Consider the following 21411-nt stretch of genomic DNA (forward strand, 5'->3'; position numbering starts at 1 on the left):
TCTAAGCTTGATGGGCAGGGGCAGCTGGTCATGGGCTACAGTCACAGCTGACAAGCTGTCCCTTGCTTGCCCCAGATGGACCTCAATCCTGCGCACTGATAGACCTCCTTCACTCAGGGCTCAGGGCCAACCAGGCAGATCCTAATGTAGCCCCAGGACCCTTCCAGATGAATGCAGCAGAGATTTAGATACAGGGTCCTTGCTCGCAGGGAGTTCTCGGCAGCCCAGTCATTGTGGAAGTCAGATTACGCTCATAGACTACCCTGGACTGGCTTCAGATGAATCCATGTTCTTGTCTGCCTCAAGTCCCTGCCCTGCTTTCACTCCCTAAGAGGCCTTCCTCATCAGGTAACCTTGAGTAGGGAGGAGTGGAGGATATGCTGGGGGGTAGGGTCTAGGCACTAGGCAAGCTCCATTGTGGTCCAGGCCAAAGATCTAGGAGCACTGTACAGCCATGGGAGAGGTAGTGAGGCTGAATCTCATCTGAAAGAGTCACACCAAACGGAGAGAGGACACAGGCTCCATAAGTCCCTGTGCCTGGAAGGCCTGGCTATGACATGGACCAGGGCACAGAGGGCTACCTGAGCAACCCCAACTCCACACCACTGGGAAAGAAGTCACCAGAGGTCTTCTAGCAGAGCCTCCCCCATCTGTGGGCAGTGGCAAAGGATACACAGGTCTCTGGAGTGACGTCTGCTCTTTAAGAAAACATTTGTTCTCTTGACAGATGCATCTCAAGAGCCATTCTGATTGGCAGCGGGAAGCTTGGCTGGAGCTCTCCGGCTCTTCACCGTTCCTTTGGAATTTACTTTTGTGGCTGAGAAGCCCTTGGAAAGGTCATTCCATGGATTAGGAGGAGAGCTGGCTGCACAGCATTACTTTGAGAACCTGTTGTGCTGGGCACTAGGGCGTTGGAGACAAAACCAGATAGGAAAGAAAACAAGCTCTGCCTCTGCCCTGGCCCAGCCACCCTACCACACGTTTTGCTTTCTTTTGTTTTGTTTGTTTGTTGTTGTTGTTTGTTTTTGTTTTTGTTTTGTTTTGGTTTTTCGAGACAGGGTTTTTCTGTATAGCCCTGACTGTCCTGGAACTCACTTTGTAGACCAGGCTGGCCTCGAACTCAGAAATCCGCCTGCCTCTGCCTCCCGAGTGCTGGGATTAAAGGCGTGCACCACCTACCACACATTTTTATTTAATTTTATCCATGTGTATGTGAGGAAATAACTGTTGGTCAACCTTGGAACAAAGTGAGGTCCAAATGTGAACTCTGACATAGAAAGGCTAAGCAACTCTCCCAAGGTCACCCAGCTGATCTGGTGTGGGGGGGAGTCTGAAGTCTCCGACCATCAGGATTTCAAGGGCTAGTAAAGAAGTCTGGGGGTGCAGAGGTGAGTGTGTAGCTATGTGGAGAAACTAGGAGGAGGCTTTTGAGCACAATTTTGAAGGATAAGTAGAAACAAGAAAGCGGCTACCATGTGAAACTGGGCAAAGTCCTCCTGAGAGATGAGAGAGAACCTGTAGGTGGAGCCAGATGAGGTCTGTGAGGTCTCATTCCTCCAGGGTCTGAGTGTTCTGGTTCATACCACCACTGGAGACTTGCTACACGTGTGGCCTCCCAGGCCAAACCTATCTGTTAACAAATGCTTCTGAGGTCTGAGTTTGCTTGCGTTCTGCAGGCAATGGGGAGCCACAGATGGTTGTAGGGAAAGAGCGTGAGGGGTCTTTGCCAGGCCCTCAGGCATCTTGGAATGTGGCTGAGGAGTTCTACCTGGGAGCCACGTCCAGGCCAAGCTGCTCCTGGAAATTGCTCCAGCGACCACCCCTCTAGCCCAGTGCTGCCAGCCTCAGGGAGGCGGAAGAATGGGAGGCAGATTGTAGGGTGTACACCGTGGCTGGAAGCCAGGCTTCCTGCAGTTCCCAAAGATAGCATCTGACTTATCTGGGCTCTGACACACTGGAGCAAGTGAGGGTAGCCTCGGGTGGGGGCGGCTGGACCACCGAGCCGGCAGGCACACCAGTCAGAGACTCGGCATCTCTACGCCTGGAAGCTGTATGCCAGAGGATGGTTTGCTCATCCGAGCCTCTCCGGGCCTCAGCTTCCCAGGGTGTAGAAAGGTACCACAAAGCGCTCATCTCAAACTCTTGGAATACCACCAGGCGTGAGACTGGAGCAGGGCTCCTCACAGGCCTCCTGGCCCTGCAGATGGGATGTTCCCTGGTGTTCTCAGGGTCCCCAGAGACTCAGGGGGCATGACCTCAGTAGCCAGCAGTGTGTGGGTCCTGAGACAGAAGCCTGGGGACTGGATTATGCCTTCCTCAGTCTTGAGGCTGTACCATTAACCCCTACCCTATCGGCTGCCTATCTTGGACTCGAGTGTCTAGCACAGTGAGGCCAAACCAGACTCCTTCCCTTGCACAAGCCTTTGGTTCAAGGATTTCCTGCCATTGCTGACAACAGAGACACTTGTACTAATGGCCAGAGAAGGCATCCATCCACCACCCACCTGCCAAGTGCCTCACACCAAGACTGTGATGTGGACTGGCTGCTCTGCCTCAGGATGGTCGAGCTTTGTTACACACAAACTGTGAGTGCCCCCAGGTGTTACACTCCAAGGGGGAGGGTGGGGCCTTGGAAGAGTTTTCCAGACTTTGACAGTCCTGCTGTGGCTGGCTCCCCACCCCCAGACTCCTCCTTCCTTCTCCTGGGCACCCTGACCCTGGAGGTGGGGTGCTCCCTGGTGTCCTCATGCTGATGGACTCCCAGGGTCCTCCTCCTGTCACAGAGACCCAGGAGCTGTGACTACAGTAACCAGCCCACCACCCACTCTATGGTGGGAACCTGAGATCAAAAGAGTCCTTAGAGGCCCCTCCAGGACCGAGCTATTATGCCCTTCCTCCCACAATCCAGGGCTGAGTCCACTGTGACAGGAGCAAGCTGTGTCCCCAAACCCGCCAGGCCCCTCAAGTGACAAGCGGAAATTAAGTCTGGCGGGGAGGAAGGCAGAGATGGCAATAGAGAGCTGTGAGATAAACCTTTTATGGCTGTGGGCTTTAGTGGCCTTCTCCTCCTCCCTCTGCAAGCAGAGGCAGCAGACCCTGGCCTGGGGTCTGTGCATCACTCTTGATAACCACTTCCAGAAGGTGGGGGCTCTGGGGAAAGTGAAGGCCACCTGCCACAGGGAAAGAGAACTGAGACCAGATTCCTCTGGTCTATTGGGTTGTGTCACACCTATTCAAGATATATACACACATCCTCCCAATCCCTGTGGTCCTCTTGGAAGACATTCTTCAGAGAGTGGCACCCCTGCTGTACCTAAGGAGTCTCTGGTGACCAGGGAGGGTCTGGGTGTCATAAGCTGGAGCCTGGCTGTGGGAGAGGCAGCTTCCATAGGTTTCCCCCCTCCTATGGGTTCCATGCCTCCCTTCATGTCAGTAATTACCTTCCTCCTGGAGGGAGAAGACATCAGGGTACAGCCAAGCAGAGTGCTTCTCTAAACCTCAGACTCCTCTAAAACATGGAGGATGAGGTGTCTGCTTCTGTGAGGTTTGGTTAAGATGTTCAGGATGTGGGACATATGAAGATGGTTGGTATGGGTTTGAACAGCCACAGTCCTACCTCACTGTGGTTTACTCTTCCGCTTAGGACTTTCACTAAGCACCTAGTACCTCACTCATAACATCTACTAAGCACCTAGTACCTCACTCATAACATTCACTAAGCACCTAGTACTTAATTCAGAGGACATTTACTAAGCATTCAGTACTACCATAAACTAAGCTGGACAGATCTGCTGTTTCTGCAGTGAGGGAAGCAGACAGACCTCACCCTTCCAGAGCTCCCCAACTAAATAAACCAGAGAGGAATCAAGAAAATACATATTTGACGTTGTGTTGGACACAGGAGTGATGCTGGATTCACAGTGAGGCAGCATTAACAGGAATAACACGTCACTTTCTGCTACAGCACCTGGACAGACCCCTGAAGGGTAAGACATCTGCATCCTCCTGGACTCTGGCTCTGGGAGTCTCCTGACCACAGCAGAGTGAAGCTCTGTGTGCCCTGAAGGGATCGGACAAGGCCATGGAGTCTGCCAGCCTGCAGCTCCCTATAAGACAAGAGGCTGAGCCGCCTCTAGAGCACATGTGTTTCAAATGGAGGGACCTTCACACACACACACACACATACACACACACACACACACACAGCCTTCTCCAGTGGTGCGTTACGAGCTCTCCTCTGTGGACGCTGGGCAGCCATACAAGAGTATAGAGGGAAAGAGGTCAGCTAAGGGTCTGAGACAATAACTAAAGGGACAGAGCCTCTGGGGAGTGAGTGCAGACTTCAGCTGACCTCTGTCACACTAAGTTCCCTGTTCTCCTGCCCTGGGGGTTCACCGTCCCAGTAGAAGGACGTGGGGCCCTTTGCCTCCCTCTCTACCTGACCTTCTGCTACCTAACCTCCCAAACTAAAATCAAAATTATGTCAACACGAAAGAGCTCTTGGGGCAGTAGTGGAGGGACCTAAGTCTGAGGTCCAATTATAGCTCACCAGGGACCTACTGTGTGCTGAGAGCAGACCACACACTGGAGCACCAGCATCTTTCTCAGGAGGAGCCACATCCAGGGAATCATAGGTGATGTAAACCCACAGAGGTGAGGCGGGCAGGGCACTCCCAGCAGTGAGGATGGCTAGCACAAAGTGGGAGAGGTCCCCGAGTATCTAAGGGAAGCCCCCAGCAGCAAGGCTGGATCTCAGGTCGGGAGCAGGCAGATGGGAAAGAGACAAAGGGCACCGAGAGTGTCATTCCTGGCACCATGATTGCTACGTGAGTAACTTAGGAAGACAGGCTCCAGAGACCACTCCAGGGATCCGGGAAGGATAGGTGCAGTTGCTTGACAAGATAGCACTTGGGCATCTGCATTCCAACCATGGCTGCTAGCTGCAGAGAGCAAAGGGTACGCACAAGGTGCCTTTGGGAAAGCACCTGCATCAGGGTCAGCCAGGATCCTGCCTCCCACCCACCCCTGTATCGGGCATCACCCTCCGTCCAAATGCAAGTGCTCTAAATAGTGGCCAGCATTTACTGAGCACCTACTGGATATGCCACACTACATGTACAGTAAGTGTCTCATAGATTTTTTTTTTTTAAGAACCTCATGAGGTGGTTACTGCTGCTAACATTTTACACAAGAGGAGAAACTGAGACCCAGAACGGGCAAGGGATGTGGCCCAGCATGGACAGCCTGGTTGGCTCGGGATCAGAATTGGGTGCTTCCTTCTCCGGTCCTCTTTGAAGGCACACTCCTCTGGCTAGAATGTTCTTCATATTCCTATCCTCACTCCAGCTTCCACCTACTCCTCCCAGAAGCCTACCCTGACTGCACCAGTCGGTTCTCACTGCCCCCTTCCAGCCTTCCTTCCCCTCCCTGGCCCGTCCTTCCCTCTCAGTGGGAGATGCTTCACGGCCCCAGGTCCGGAGGCTATGTGCAGGAAGAGCCAGACAAGTGTCACTGAGTGACTGAGATCTAAACAATTAAGACTCCAGATCCCAGAATCTCTGTCCTTCAAGACTTTCCATTCCATCCACAGAGAGCATACCCACCCCCTGAGCATCCTGTCTTGCACTGGAACATCTAGTGGGTGAGGGGCACTCTCGATTCCTCGGGGCCAGTGTGGCCTCTGAGCCTGGCAGTAAGAGGCACAGCTCTGAGGTGGATGTGGTTTGACTTAGCCCCTGTGTATGGCTAGACCAGATGGTCTCCCCTCACCTGCCAATCTGAGACCTCTTCCTAGAAAGTTCTCCATCCTCAGGGAGGAGGAAACAAGCCAAAGCATTGACCTATACCCAGTCTCTATACATCCTCTATACCCAGTGCCTAGTGGTTCCTACAAGGGGAAACTGAGGCTCTGAGAAATGGAAACACAGGCTTGCACCACTGGCCACACCTGCTGGCTTCTGCCAGTTTCTTCATATTTCAGACTGCACCTCACATTCTGTGGTATCTTCTCTGCCTCCACGACACTGGAATAACAGCTCCATTTGACAGACAAGGGAATCGGCCTGGAAGGACCTTGAACTCAGCCAGTCTGATGGGCATGGGATCCCCAAGGGGCTTCGCTGGACTAGCATAACCCTATCCGGTTTTGTGTCCTCTTGGTGGACTTGAACATTGAAAGAGAGCTCTGTAGCTGAGGACGGCTGGTGGGGGCTATGTAAGGGTGTGAAGAGGAGCATCAGGGAGCGAGCCTTCACACCCATGCCAAGCCATCTCCCTGAAGGAGTTGGGGGGTGGAAGCCTTGTTAGAACCATTGTCTGAGGCAGGGATTGCAACCTGGGGTTTCTGGGTCAGTCTAGATGCCTGACAGGTGAGGGTCCAACACTCCAGCAATGGCTCACCATGAGTGTCACAGAAGGGTTCAAACCTGAATGACCTCCCCCCCCGCAGCCTCCCTCTGATCTATCACAAACACTTTGAGAGAACCTAGCTTCCAGTTGGCACCATCATCTCCCAGACATGCCTGTCCCAGTACTCTCTGTCTTGTAAGTCTTTCTCCACACAGCTCTGCTGTCCTGTCTCCGAGGATGCTTGCCTAGTCCCCTAAGGTCTTCCTGATGGCTGGATGCTCACCCTCTTCTCCACCTAGCTACCCTCAGAAGAGCTCGGTGGCAAGGCAAGTGGCAAAGGGTGAAGAATATTCTGGGTGTTTCCAGGGGCTCTGAATTCAATCCAGACACCCCCACCTCTGACTAGCTAGATGTCTTTGAGTAGAAATTGTCCTTCTAATATGTAAAAGGGGGTTCACATGTAGGCCAGGAGAGAAGGGGGACCTGTGGCCTGTGGGGCGGCTTCAGCTTAGCCGCAATCATCCCTGCATCTCTATCCCATCCCCAAATTAACGCCCATCCCCCACCCCCAGTGACATGCAGCCGCCTCCATGGCTCAAACAGACCCATTCTGTAAAGGACAGGGACCTTGTTGAAGGTCGTCCCTTAAGAACTCCAGCTGCCCCAGTTGTGTAGCAATTGGAGCTGGCTGGCTCTGTGCCGCCCTGTCCGCCCACCTGCCCACATCTGCTCTGAGTCACTGATACCTCGGCCAAAACAGGAATGTGGGGGCTGCAGAGACAAGGTTAGCCCAAGGACACCATGTGGGTCAATGGAGGTCGTGGAGAGGAGCTTTTATTCCTAAGAGGGCAGGAATAGGATACAGAAGGGAAACTGAGGCCAGAAAGAGTGGGATTGCCCAAGGACGTGCAGGGAGTTGGGGTCGGGTCTGCCCAGGCCTCCTGACTGATGGATGTTCTTTCCGCCCTGTCAGACCTACAGTGAAGGAGGCAGGGCCAGCAGCCTTCACAATTATCTGGGCAATTAAAGCAGGCAGATGGTCCTGCTGGACTGAGCATTCAAGCTGACAAACGGAGACAGCACAGGGCATTAGCCGACGAGATCAGCACAGGTTCTGGTGGCAGGGATGTGAACAAGGTAGGTAGGCAGAGTCACATTTCACTCAGTGTGTGCTAGATGAGAGAGGGCTATGGGAAACTCTGCCCCCTCTATGCCTCTTATGCACTGCAGGCCCTAAGCTCCAGCTGAGTCTGTACTTCACAAAACAGACACAGACAAGAGTGTGTGTGGCAGAGGCAGTGGCTAGGCCTGGGCAGTACTCGTAAGCTGAAGCAACCTGCAGAACCTCCAGGGCCCGTCAAGGCTGCCATGGTCCCCCCTGGGCAGAGCTCCAGAAGGCAGAGAACCACAGGGATGCTAGAAATGTCAGCACATGTGTGTGGACAGGAGTGGAGTCTCCCAGCAGAACAGAGGACACACTGACCATTGAGGAACAAAATACTCTGGCAAGATCTTGGGTTGTATAGTTATCTTACCCAGGCAGACTTGGACGCTGTCATTTCCTGCACATCTGGTTTTTGAAAGTCATTTCTCTCTGAGCCTCAGTTTCCCCAGGTGCAATGTGGGCAACTTAGATCACAGCTCCCAAAGCCCAAGAGGAGTACAAGAACGTTCTTTGTTAAATACAGAGCACGGTATCTGACAAAACGCAAGAACACAGAATAAGGCAGAGCTTCACACCAGCCTGCCAGGACTCTGCAATCCTGGAACAATCCCAGGATGAATTTATCCCTTGGCGCAGTCTCTAAGGCACCTGGTGCCCTAGGCCCGGAGGAGGGCAGAAGCCCAGGAGAGGGACCAGTGGATGAGCACTGGAAGGAAGGAACATTGCTTGAGATGGGGTCAGAGCTGAGCCTCATGCTGCTATGGGAGGTAGGGCTGTATCAGAAATGCCAGGAGCCAGCTGTGGTGGCCAGGGTGAGTCCTGGAGAGAGTCTCAGGGAGCCTCCTGCCCCCTGGGGGTATGAGAGAGGAAGAAGGAATGTGTGGCCACTGCTAGGAGGGGAGAATGAGGATGTCTATTCTGACCTGTGCTGTACCCTTAAGACTTAAGGCAGTACCAGGTACTTGATACATTTTGAATGAGACAGGGCAGTATTCCCTGTGTCAGCGTCGATCGATTGTGTGCCCTGCAGCCCTGTTTGCATAAGCTGTTCCTTCTGTTACTTGTCTAGCAAATTCCTATGCTGAGAGCCCTCCCTGGTCTTCATCCCAAAACCATCGATTACTTCTCCCCGCAGTAACTGGGCCCTTGTACAGTTGAGGAATACAGTATGGGTTTCCTATGGTCACATTGCCTGTGACCCCCCCCCCCCCACTTTCAAACCATAAAAGGATGAAGCCCTTAAAGGTCTTATTTGAAAAAGAGGAGAAACAGGAATATCTGTTGAAAACATGGGTTGGGATGCTGGTGAGGTGACTCAGTGGGACGAGAGCCTTGCCAACAAGCCTGACATGAGTTAGATTCCCGGGACACACTGACTTCTGAAGCTGCACTCTGGACTCCCCACATACACTGTGGTGCGTGTGAGCATACACACTAAATGATATGTAAAACATATAGCAATAAAACAAGACCACGGGTGGTAAGGAAATATGCCCCCCCACATATATTAAAATAAAATCTTGAAGGACTATCAGTGGTTAACGCATGTTCTGCTCCTGTAGAAGGAAACAAAGGACCCAGGTCTGGTTCCCAGAACCCAGGTCAGGTGACTCATAACCACTTGTAACTCCAATCAGGACACTCCAACGCCCCCTTCTGGTCTTTGTGAGCACCTGCTTGCACACAGTACACATATATAACACATAAAATAAATAAATAAATCTTAAAACTATAAAACCTTGAATTTCGAGCTAGGGGAACCTCTTGCTTCCCACTAAGGCCTCAGGGTTCCTCCCTCAAGCACCAGTTCCATGCAGTGGTGTGCGGCCGTGTACCTCCCAGAGAGCGCCTCTTATGTCAGAAACCTGGCCACACCGTCTTCATGTAAGTCCTCATCCCGCCAGGCTACATGCTTTTATAGTTTGTCTGCCACTTCTCCAGGAGGAGCTCAACATTCAAGGGCATGGCTGCCGTGGGGTTGGGGTGTAATGTGGAGCAGGGTGCGGAGAGGCTGGAGGAGGACAGGAGGATGTAGCTCACATCTCAAGAGCCTCCTATGTGCAGGGTCCAGCTCCAGACTCTAAGTTGCAGTCTGAAGTGGGTGGCTTTTCTCGGTCTTCCCTCTAAAGTAGAGAAACTGCTGTCATAGTCACACAGAGAGTGACAGCCAGGGGTGAGACTGGAACCCAGGTCTGTCTTACTTGGTGTCCAAAAAGCACAGCCTTGGCCTTTCTCCATCTCTCAGGGTCTCGCGCAGAGAGCAGCCCTAAGATGTGACCAGCCGTAGCACCACAGGGTCCTCAGGACTCGTGGATCTGAACAACAGCTTTGAAGAGGGGTATTTCTGGGGGCACAGTGGAGAGTTCCTGGGCAACCTTGTTCCTGATGCCTTTGTCCCTGTAGAGACCTCCAGAGACCAGCTGCTTACAGGCCAGAATGGGTCCTGGAGCCCTCTGCTGTTCTGTGGGCCCTCAGGCCCCTTCCAGAGGAGCTCCCCCACTTTATACAGGTTCTTCAAATGCTAATAAATTGGTCATCAAATGCTCACCTGTGGGTCAGCTGTGTGGCCTTGGGCAAGTTCCTTAACTTCTCTGGACCTCAGTTTTCTGCTGTATAACCAAGAATGGACTGTCACTGAGGAACATTATTGGGGACTATAAGGAAAGGCCTTCTCTGACACACCCTGTCACTGAACTAAGGTCTTTGTTGTTAACAGTCTGGGAATTCTTAGTTCTCAGCCTGAAGCACAGGACTATGAATCCCTACTATTCTTATCGCCTGCATATACGTGGAGAACAGAGGGCCATCACAGGTGATGTCTAGGGTCACACAGACTCTGGGGCTAAACACCCAGCTCCACACTGTCCTCCCCAGCACACTGCAACCTTGTCCACACCTGAGGCCCCTCTTCTTCTCCAGGGGCTGGAACTGTGCCAGGCATGGGACCAGTGTCGACTCAGAGTCCATTCAGCTTGGACGAGAGCCAGGCCCCAGGCTTCACCTTCAGCCCTCAGCCCCCAGCCCGCACCAGAGGTGTAAATGTGTGTAAGAACACACACACACACACACACATCGCCAGTCTGCTCCAACTACAACACAGCCCCATAGTCTGAATAAGGAGGAAGGAAAAGCCTTTTAGGGACACGTCCCATGAGGGGTGTTGAGGGGTGTTGACAAGAAGCTCAGAAAAGTAAGACACGGGAAGACACTGAAAGGGACCCTTGTATAAAGACATTGAGGGTGGGAGAGGGCAGGTGTGAGCGAATAGGAGAAAGGTGTAAGAGAGACACAAGGGCAGCCATTAGGGCAGGAGGAGTATCAGGGAGAGACAGAGACCCGAGGGGACCAGACAAAGAGAGATGGGGCGGAGAGAGAGGAAAATACCCAGAACACAGGGAGCCGGATGCAGAGAAGAATGCAGAGACATGAGCAACTGACAAGTGCCAAGGGAAGAGACCCAGATTCTAAGTCCCAGGAGGGATGTCACAGAAACACCCCGAGCACCTAGACAAAAGCAGACTAGGAGACATCGGGACCAAGGGTAGAGAGGGAGCCTCCCCAGTGGCTCCTCCACCACCCCACAGCAGCCTCTGCTCCGTACCTTTGGGCCTCCGCCTCACCACGCCCAGCCGCCACTTGAGTGACACCGCCAACATCACTACTGCCCGCCGGCAGGTCCCAGACCCGGAGCCCTGCAACCTCCCAGCAGCCGCCCCGCAGTCTCGGAACCGGGAGCTGGCGCCTCGGCGCTGCGCCCCAGCCGCCTGACTGGTGGAGGCTGGGCGCTCCTGGCCTCCTCCCTTCCCGAGTTGCTAAAATAGATAATCCTCCCCAGAGCCGGCAGCAAGGCCCTTCCTCCACTGCAAGCGGGGCGCCAGAGCAGATCTATCTTCCCAGGTTCTGGCATGGAGAACCTATATTCAGCACCCCAATCCTCTATTTCCTCTTCCCGCCAAAAGTGCTGCCTAGCCCACCCCAGCTTCTGCTCAGTTCCACGAGCCTCCGCACCTCTTCCTCTGCCAGCTGTTGGGTCTCTCCATCTAGAACTGCTCTGTGAAACTTCTAGAGACCAATTGCTTGACCCTGGGATACCCATCCTAGCTAGCTAGCTGCTAGAAGGGCTGGCCTGCTGTGCCACAGCACAGACTATTGGCATCATGTCCCAAGCCCCTAGAGGGTAACCCCTATTGATGGGGCAGGAGTCCCCAGGGCCAGGTATTTGAAAGGAGCTTCCTAAACACATCCCGTTTCCCTTCCTATTGGCTGGGCAGGCAGTATTACCCTTGGGGAGACTGAGGCACAGGATCAGCTACTTGCTTAAGGTCCAAGCAGGCATGTGGCAGAGAGATTCTCTCCCCTCTCCCCTAAGGTGGCTGCTTGGGCTTCTGCCTCAGTTCTTAAACCTCTAAGCCCCTAGGATGGGTCTAGACCCAGACCACACTCTCAGGAGCCCAGAGGACTGCTTGGGAGTCAGGGCTGCAGAACTGTTTCAGAGGGAGTCAGGCTTGCAGAAGAACTCCGCCTCAGTCAGCAGTGCTGTGGTCTTGATCCAGGAAGCGTGAGGTTTACCCTAACACTCTGCAGCAGTCCTCCCGCCAGGCCTCTGCACCCAGTATACCCAAGTGCTTCTGCGTTCTTGCCATTAGCTGAGAGAGTGGATGGAGCAGAGGGCAGTGTGGGGAAAATAGAGCAGTTGATGAATGAAAGGCCTGGGAGGAAGGGTCGCAGAGGTCTCTCAGGAGACCAACTCCTAAGGGGTTGTCTGGGTTCTTCCTGGCTGTTAAGATTTCCTTGGGGCATCTTCAACATTAGGTTTCAACTAGAAGCAGGCTCTGAGCTGATTATCTCTGGGAGGGGATTCCTGTTGGGGATAGGGAAGAGGGGCAGGAGCACCGGCAAGATGTGGGGTGGGGGTGGGGACAGGGTTCCTTATCCAACTCCGTGGGAGATTTTGTTCTTCCATCCTTGGGGTGTGTGTTGTGGAACCCCAGGCAGGGACAAGCTCAGGAAACTAAAGGTGGGCACTTGAAAAAAGATTGCTTGGCTCTTCCCACCCCCACCACTCCTCTTGTAATCCTCTGCGGACAAGAAGGCTCTGACTAAGGTATGCTAACAGAAAGGGGAGAGATAGAGGACACAGCCTTTGGGGATGAGCAGATCTGAGTTCAAATGAACTCACCTTAGGGGAGAGGTAGGGATCCCTCTCTGCCACATGCCAGCTCTGATCCTAAGCAAGCAGCTGATCCTGTGCCTCGGTCTCCCCAAGGATAGTGTTGCCTGCCCAGCCAATAGGAAGGGAAATGAGGCATGTGTACTGAGTTTCTTTTAAGTACCTAGCTCTCATGGATCCCTGCTCCATCAGTCCAGGTACCCTCTGGGTCTGTTTTCCCGTTTAACCAACAGGACTAAGACTTATTCCCTGCCCCTGAAGGGAGCTGCAGGAGCAGTGTCTACAGTCGAGTCTGCCGTACAGGAGCCCAGTAGCTAAGAAGTGGCAGCTATTAGCACGAGTATTCTACATGGAGCCCATCCCTACGTACAAACCAAAATGAAAATTGGCAGGAAAATTGGAAGCCTGCCTCCTCTCACAACATATCTCATTTAATCTTCACACTAAACCAGGATGGTCCCCTTTTACAAATGAAGAACCTGAGGCTCAGAGAGGTAAAGGATTCCACCAGGGTCACACAGCATGCAAGTGGCAGACCAAGGTCCCAGATCTTAGCCATAACACTAGGTCAACTGCTGGGCAGTGGTAGCACACGCCTTTGATCTCAGCACTTGGGAGGCTGAGGTAGGCAGATCTCAGTGAATTCAAGGCCAGCCTGGTCTATAGAGCAAGTTCTAGGACAGCCAGGGCTACAGAGAAACATTGCCTCAACCCCCCAACCCCGCCCCCCCCCCAAAAAAAAACTAGGCCAACAAACTGCCAAAACTGGGCCAAATAAGTGTCTTCTGTAAAAGCCCTACTGTGTGCCATTTGTCCTGCCAGTTCATTACAGATACAAGAGGCTGTTTCTCACCAGTATTATACAAACTATAAGGTAACAGCCAGGACCAGAGTCCAGGGCATGAAGTCTGGCCAAGGATCAGGCCATGTCCCCATCCTCCCCATTATTCCCTCTGGTAAAAAGAACAGGGCTTAGGATGTCTGCCAGCTGCCAGAGGCAGGTAGAAACCACAACAAATGGTAAGGACCCAGACAGTGCTGAGGGCAGGATTCAAACACAGGACTGACTTAACTCCCCTCAGCACACAAGCTTTACAGATCTCAAAAGTCAGGTAGAAAGAAGGGAAAAGAAGGGATCCAGGCCAGCCTCTGTCTGCCCTTCTGCTTCCTCCAGTCCTGCCTCAGCCTCACAAAGTCCCCACCACCCCCAACCTGCTTCCAGAAACAAATTAACATCTCATCAGAGATGCCTTTAATCTTCTTGGCCTTTTCTGCCCCACAGGCCCAGTGGTGACATTTCTGTCACCAGCTCTGCTGATATAAATAAGATCCAAGGCTGGGGAGTTGTCAAAGGGTGGGGGACCCTCTGTGCAAATCCCTCCGGCTAGGGGAGGGCAAGCATGGGGGACTATCCATCAATCCCATCCCCTCTTTCATCCAACTAATTTATTAGGCTTCATCTCTGTGCTGCCTCTCCTAGGCCCAGCAGCGAACAAAACACGGTTTCCTAGTGTTGATGCTCTAGTGAGGAGCCCAGAGAATAGCAACAATGTAATCAATCAGTAAATGGTGGAACAGAAGGTGAAATAAACAGGCAAGAGGAGGAGAGAGAATAGCAACAATGTAATAAGTCAGGAAATGGTGGAACAGAAGGTGAAATAAACAGAGCAAGAAGGCAGGTATCCCTGTACAGTTTCTGTCGTCTCTTTGTATCTTCTGCAGGCTGAAAGGACCCCCAGGCTGACCTAAGGCTGGACTCTGGGAACATGCTAAATATCTTTCCTTAGTCCCAGAGAATAAGGAAGTACACAAAGTCTGAGTGGGGAAGATTGAAAGGGCACCAGAGCCTGGCACCAGGCATCCATTGGCCAAGCCTGGGACAGTTTGAACATCAAAGAAGAAAGACTGGAAAACTGTGAGATGCTTGTGTGCACAATGATGTTCCAAAGGACAAAGAGCCATAAACCCTCACTGGTCACTTGGGACCAGGGTCAGTACAGCATGAGATAGGAACCTCTGTACCCAGATGGATGTATTTTGGGATATGTCATAGGGAAGAATCTGAGCAAACAGGTGTGGCAAAGACCAGAGTGGTAGGATGGGAAGGCAGGATGGGAAGGCAAGAGCGATCTGGAGGACGGGTGATAGGAGCCAGAAACCTGCCACTCTGGAACCATTTGAAGCCTCTGCCTGCAAGAATTCCAGCACAGCTAACCACCACTAGAGGCTTTTCTTCCTTCTCAGCCAGAAACCTGAAGTTTTCTAGGAATATCAGCAGCTTATAGGGAAATGATTCTCATTCCAGACCCCTTGTGTGGTCCTCATGGCTTCTGATTTTGCTTTTTTTCACATTGTAACCCCATCCAAGGCATCTCCAGAGACATCTCACACATCTCTTTTATAAGAGGGAAGAGAGAAGGGGGTTGTTTGCAACTTCCTGAGATGTGACTCAGGAGTCACCAGAATGGTCCAAGTGGCTGAAGCTGAGATGAGGGGTTGCTTTCAATCCCTTGAGAAATCCCTACTTACCCTGGGGTGTGCCTTACCTTGCCCTTCTCTCCCTCAGAAAGCACATACTCTCACTTGGGTATGTCTTCATTTCTCTTGAGTGGCTCTCTTTGTCTGAAGCCTTGTGCTTGAGCCTGTATTAAAACATCTTCAATAACATTTCCAACTGTCTCACTACACTGGTTAGTCTTGAAATTCTTTTCAGTCCAGAAGCCGAGTATCCTGGTTTGGTCCTAGTTGAGGTCCCTAATTGGCTGTGGGTGCTCCTCAGGCTTGGGAAGGTTGCAGTTGGAGCTGGGTCTCTCTCCTTCACTCTAACAAGGACACTGTGAAATCACCTTCTGTCAGTCCTAAGAAGGTAAGGAGGTTCAGTCGCAGACTGGATATGAGTCAGTGGCAGGCAGCCCTCAAGTCCTGAAGACCAGTGGACAGAATGCACATAGCATGCGGGGATGCAGTGAAAGATATCCCGAGAACAGCTCGTGAGTAGATGATCTGGTTCCCCCCAGTAAAAGAGGAAGAAGGAATTTTTCTCAAGAGACTGATGAGCCGAATGAGGTACAGGGGTCTTGGCAGGATCCCAACGTGAATGAACCATGTGTAAAGACAGTTTGAAGACTACAGGATGTATATTCATGGGGCTGGTAGTAGGGGTGGGGGCGGGACAGGATGAGACAGAACAATTCACAAGGACCAAGCCTGAGATGATGTGAAAAATTTATAGTTAATTGCCTGGACAGTGGTGGCACATGCCTTTAATCCTTGCACTTGAGAGGCAGAAGCAGTCAGATCTCTGTGAGTTCAAGGCCAGCCTGGTCTACAGAGCAAGTTCCAGGACAGCCAAAGAAACACAAAGAAACTGTCTTGGAAAAAATTACAGTTAATTCCTTTGGGTTGATGTCATTATTGTAATTAGCATTACGGGGGAGCTATTATATGTTAGAGATATGGATGGGCAGAAGCGAGCAAACAAACAAACAAAAAAACCTTATAGAACAAAATCCAGAACTAAGCAGCTCTGGCTTGCCTGTAAATTGCCTCAGGGGTGTTCCTGCCTTATAGATGCCACTGGGAAGTAATGAAAATTTAAAACCATGGAAATTGGAAGGGGAGAGGGTCATCAAGGTCTCACTGGGGGTGGAGTGATGTTTGAAGAAAAGCTAGAAGAAAGAGGGGTGGGGAATACAGGCTGGGCACAGAATGCGAGAAGGGCAGTAGGGCTAGTAGAAGTGCTAGAGGCAGGGGAGCTAGAGGCATGGCAGAGTCCTCTGAGGAGGCTGGGAGCAATGGCCATGTTTGGAGCAGCGGGGGTGCCAGCTGCCCTGTGATTTAACAGTCAGTTCCTTGCTGGGCAGTGGTGGTGCACGCCTTTAATCCCAGCACTTGGAAGGTAGAGACAGGCGGATTTCTGAGTTTGAGAACAGCCTGGTCTACAGAGTGAGTTCCAGGACAGCCAAGGCTATAAAGAGAAACCCTGTCTGGAAAAACCAAACCCAACCAACCAACCAACCAAACAAACAAACAAAAACCCCAGCCGGTTCCTGAACTGGGGGAACAGGGAGGTGAGCGTGTGCATCTCGGAAGACTGAGTGGCCAAATTGGCAGCTCCTTTTTCTGGGTCAGAACCAGGGTCCATGGAGTTTCATAAGTCCAGGCTGGACCTCAGTTTCCCCCTAGACAATATAAAGTGCCAAGAACTCAGTAATTACAGTGTGCACTTCCGGTGTTTCTCAAATGCCGTGTCCTTGGAGAGGTTGTATAGCCTTAAGAGGTGGGGCCTTGGAGGAAATAACGTCAAATGGATGCATCCTCAGATGATGAAGAAAGCCCTGCCCTTTCCTGGCTCCTGCTTCCTGCCCTGAGGTGAGTTGTGCCACCTGCAGTCATGATGCTCCAAGTCACCACAGGCCAGAGCCTTGGGCCAGTCCTGAACTTTCAAACTGTGAGTCAGAAGTCCCACCTTCTCTGTTGGATGATTGGCAGCTGAAACAAGGACAATTAGGAAGCCTCACAGTTAGGAGGCCATATGGGGCACAGAGCCATAAGCATGCCCTGTGTGTCAACAGAGAATTCTTTCACTGGCAGAGCTCTGGGCCTTGTGGGCCTTGGGAGTCACCACAGGTCATGGCTCCATGGGATGACGTCAGTTCATAGGCGATGGCACCCAGGAAGTAATGTCACCTCACAAGCAGTAGCACCCTGAGGTGACATTACCTCACATATAATGACATCCACAAGAGCATGTCACCTTAGAAGGGATAACACTCACACAATATCATTGCCTCACAGGAAAGGACAGCCAGGAAGTGACTTCTCCTTACAGGCCACAGTACCCATGAAGTGATGTCACCTGGGATTCCCTGGGAAAGCCTGACTGGGGTTTTGATGTGGGACCTGGTCCAGGATAGTAGAGCCACCACCTCCTCCCTGCCCTGTAGTGAGGACTAGATACCAGCCATCAGAGAAAGCTCCAGCACCATACAGCATTCAGATGGAAGAGAATTCCCAGCTCTCTACCCTCTCCAAAGCCCTGGATGTCAGTCACAGCTAGAAAGCAGGCCCCAGGGGGATGGAGACCTCCCAGGAATTGACTCAGACATTCAATGGCTCCCAGAGGGTCCTGAGCCCAGGATGAAAAAGACACCACTGGTTTTCAGTAGGGACCAAGGCAGCTGGCTGACAGGTGCACCCACAGGGCCACCTGCCAGGAAACAGGTGGCATGCCTGTTAATATTCCTGGCATCACCTATACAGGCGATAATTAAGAACAAATGCTTGGGTAGGTGCCATTTTAGTGAAGATGCAGATTGCGGCATGTGGCACTTAGAGAGGTGGCCTGAGTGTGGCAGTTAGGGACCCTATGTGCCATAAGGGAAGAAGCTGGGCCAGGCTGGGATCCTCCTTCATCACTGCTCCTCCCTGCCCTGTCCTCAGCTCCCTGGGACACCTGACAAGTTATAAAGGGAGAGCAGCCTGTCACCTGGGGAGAGGTTCAGGCCCCAGGTCCTCTGATGCTTGCTTGGCCACTCACGATAGCATCAGACCCTTCCCCACAGGTGTGACCCGTCTATAGAACAATACAATGCTCCATTAACCCAGACCTAACGAGATAATGGTTAGGCATTTCCTTCCAGAATCTTCTCTGAAAAGAATGGGACTAAAGGCAAGTGATATCATGACGTGGCAATATAAGTCATTTCTAGATCTGTATACACGTTTTCTCTGATACCTGGTATGGTGGTTTGAATGTGCATGGCTCGGGGAGTGGCACTATCTGGAGGTGTGGCCTTGTTGGAGTAGGTGTGGCCTTGTTGGAGTAGGTGTATCACTGTGGGTATGGGCTTTAAGACCCTTGTCCAAACTGTCTGGAAGCCAGTCATCTCCTAGCAGCCTTCAGATGAAGATGTAGAACTCTCAGCTCCTCCTGCACCATGCCTGCCTGGATGCTGCCATGCTCCTGCCTTGGTGATAATGAACTGAACCTCTGAACCCGTAAGCCAGCCCCAATTAAATGCTGTCCTTATAAGAGTTGCCTTGGTCATGGAGTCTGTTCACAGCATCAAACCCTAACCAAGACACCTGATAAGGTGGGGACAGTGATTACCCTCATGTCCCAAATGTGGTAACCAAGGCACCAGGGAGCAGGCAAAGGGCCAGGGTCGCAGGGACTGAGAGTCCAATTGGACAGTCTGTGTCTGGCCCACCTGTTGCTCTAAACCAGTGGTTCTCAACCTTCCTAAAGCTACGACCCATAAAATACAGTTACTTCATAACTGTAATTCTGTAATTCTGCCACTGTTATGATAGTAATGTAAATATCTGATATGTCAGTTATCTGCTATTCCACCCCCAAAAGGGTCAATGAGGTTAAGAACCTCATTCTTAATAGAAGTGTCTCCTCATGGGCTGAGGAGACTCAGGGGAGCTGGAGGAGAGGCCTGGGGACATTTGGTGATGATTCTGGGGGTGAGCTCCATCCAGGCAGAGCTGCCTCCACCTCCCTTATTACCTTCAGCATCAGATTCTGTGGTGGCCCCTCGTGGGTACTCACCTCACAGTCTGCCAGCAGCCAGCATGACCGTGACCCACAGAAGGGTGGCTTCCCCAAGGTCACCTGGCTGGGATGTGGCAAAGCAAAGAGTTGAGTCAGGCCCTGTTCTGTGCTTCTATAGAAACATCTTTTACGAAATATCTTTACTCACCGAGCTTTCTCCCAAACATTTTGCCTCGGGGACTATTATTCACCCATGATTTTATAGCCAGAAAAGGGGACAGAGTGACTGCCCTGCTCCAGGCAGCTGCCTTCCTGATACGAGCTGAGCTGGGACTAGAACCCAGAATCTTTGACTCACAGCCTAATGAAGATGGGGAGAGTAACAGTGAGTGCAGCTAGAGGAGGAGAGCTGGGAAAATATTGGGGTACAGAGAATGGCTGGGAACAGGAGGGTTATAACTCCCCTCCACCAGCCTCTTCCGGCCCTGCCTGAATTAACCGATCCCTGCAGAGGGTGTCCCCATCTGATCCCATCAGATGAATAACCCCTGTCCTGGGCAGGGGTGAGAGGAGGCTGTGTCGGATGCAGGACCTTACAGACAGGCATCTGAACTTCATGGGAGGGAGTGTTAGAATGTTCTGGAGCAAAGTCCCACAGTCCCTGTGCTATCATCCTTGACAGGGACAGCTGGAGAGTTGTGGGCTAGAGCCTGATGCTGCAGTCGATCCTGCAGAGGCATCTACACCCGACTTGCGGCTTGTGTTTCTTGTGGCTTTACATTCCCATTTAAGAAAATAATTGCCAGTTTACTTTTTCAAATGTATCAATGCTCAATGGATTGGAAATAGCAAACACTGGCCTTCCCCGAGTCTCAAGGTGCTCATAAGCAGTGCAGGGTGGCACTTCCCCAAGCTCAAGTTCACCTGTAACCTAGCTGCAAAGTCAGCGCTCTGCTCTGACAGGACAGGACAGGACAGGACAGTCCTCAGCCCCCGCACTGCCAGCATTTGAGCTGGGAGGGTTATGAGTGTGAGACTCACTTGAGAGCACTGAGCCGCAGGCCTGGCCAATGACAGGACGTGCCAGCATCTGTACCCAGGGCTTCATCCACCACACACCTCAGATGCCTCCAGGCCTTTCAATCAAATGTCCCCTGGGGCATAGTCACCCCAGGGGACATTTGAGAAGAGCTGGTTTAAATGGTGAGATGTGTGTGTGTGTGTGTGTATGTATGTGCAGGTGTCTGTGTGTGTGTGCCTGTGTGTGTTTTACCCCCGACCACCTTCCTCACACCCTTTGGATCTGTACACGTCTGAGTTCACCACCAGGCATTGTTAATCATTACTTTTAGAATATCTGGCGGATCTCCCTTCCTTGAGGCCTGGTCACAGGGTAGGCACACTGTCACGATGGTTGCCATGGCAACCAAGACCCCACCCCTCCCACCAGTACCACTGTCCTTCTGGGGTGATGCTACCTTTGATGCCCCCCCTCTCTCTGGGGCTTCTCCCCCAATTCCCAAGCTCTGGGACACAGATGTGAGACTAACCACAGAGAGGCCTCAGGCTTGAGGGATGGAGGCTGAAGTCAGGAGAGGAGTCACACTGAGAGTGTGAACGGACAAGAAGCTGCCATGATTATGGGGAAGCTAAGGGACACCAGGAGTGCAGCTCTGTGAGTCCGCACACCGTCCTGCCAGCTCTGACTCAGGGTTTGCCCTAGAATAGCTCAGCAGACCCAGAGCTGTTCTTTCTGTGATTCTGAGCCTCCTGACAAACACATCTGAATTCCCCTGGAAGCGTGATTTATAAATTCAAGCCAAAAACTAAAATTTAGGATCTGACAGTATCAGGTGTGAGGATGTGGAGCATCCCATCCGGAAGCCTCGTCCACTTCCTGTGGGTGTGATGTGGAGCAGCTAAATGTTAGGACACTGGGCAGAATTATCAAAACTTTGAAATATTTATGTTCTAAAATGAACTGCAACAGGGGCTGGAGAGATGGCCCAGTGGTTAAGAGCACTGTTTTTCCAGAGGTCCTGAGTTCAATTCCCAGCAACTACATAATGGCTCACAACCATCTGTAATGGGATCCCATGCCCTTTCAGACATCGACAGTGTACTCACATACATAAAATAAATAAATCTTTTTTTTTTAAATACACTGCAATAGAGATGTTAAATTATCTTATGGAAAGTATAGACCCAAGGAAAATGTGTGTATCA

General features: G+C 51.9%; 1 protein-coding gene across 4 annotated transcripts in view; it reads right to left on the reverse strand.

The window, feature by feature from the left end:
- Grip2 (glutamate receptor interacting protein 2) overlaps nt 1-11238 on the reverse strand; it is a 44415-nt gene extending 33177 nt beyond the window's left edge. For 2 of the 4 annotated variants that reach the window (XM_029535374.1, XM_029535376.1), the window contains exon 1: nt 11115-11225. In XM_029535374.1, the coding sequence (XP_029391234.1) occupies nt 11115-11169 (55 nt within the window). In that variant the 5' untranslated portion in view covers nt 11170-11225. Of the gene's footprint in view, nt 1-7883; nt 7960-11114 lie in introns of those variants that run through there. The other 2 variants (XM_021190769.1, XM_029535375.1) reach the window with 2 other exon arrangements.
- Nucleotides 11239-21411: the final 10173 nt, after the last annotated feature.

The sequence above is a fragment of the Mus pahari genome, chromosome 2, assembly GCF_900095145.1.
Source record: "Mus pahari chromosome 2, PAHARI_EIJ_v1.1, whole genome shotgun sequence".
Taxonomy (NCBI): domain Eukaryota; kingdom Metazoa; phylum Chordata; class Mammalia; order Rodentia; family Muridae; genus Mus; species Mus pahari.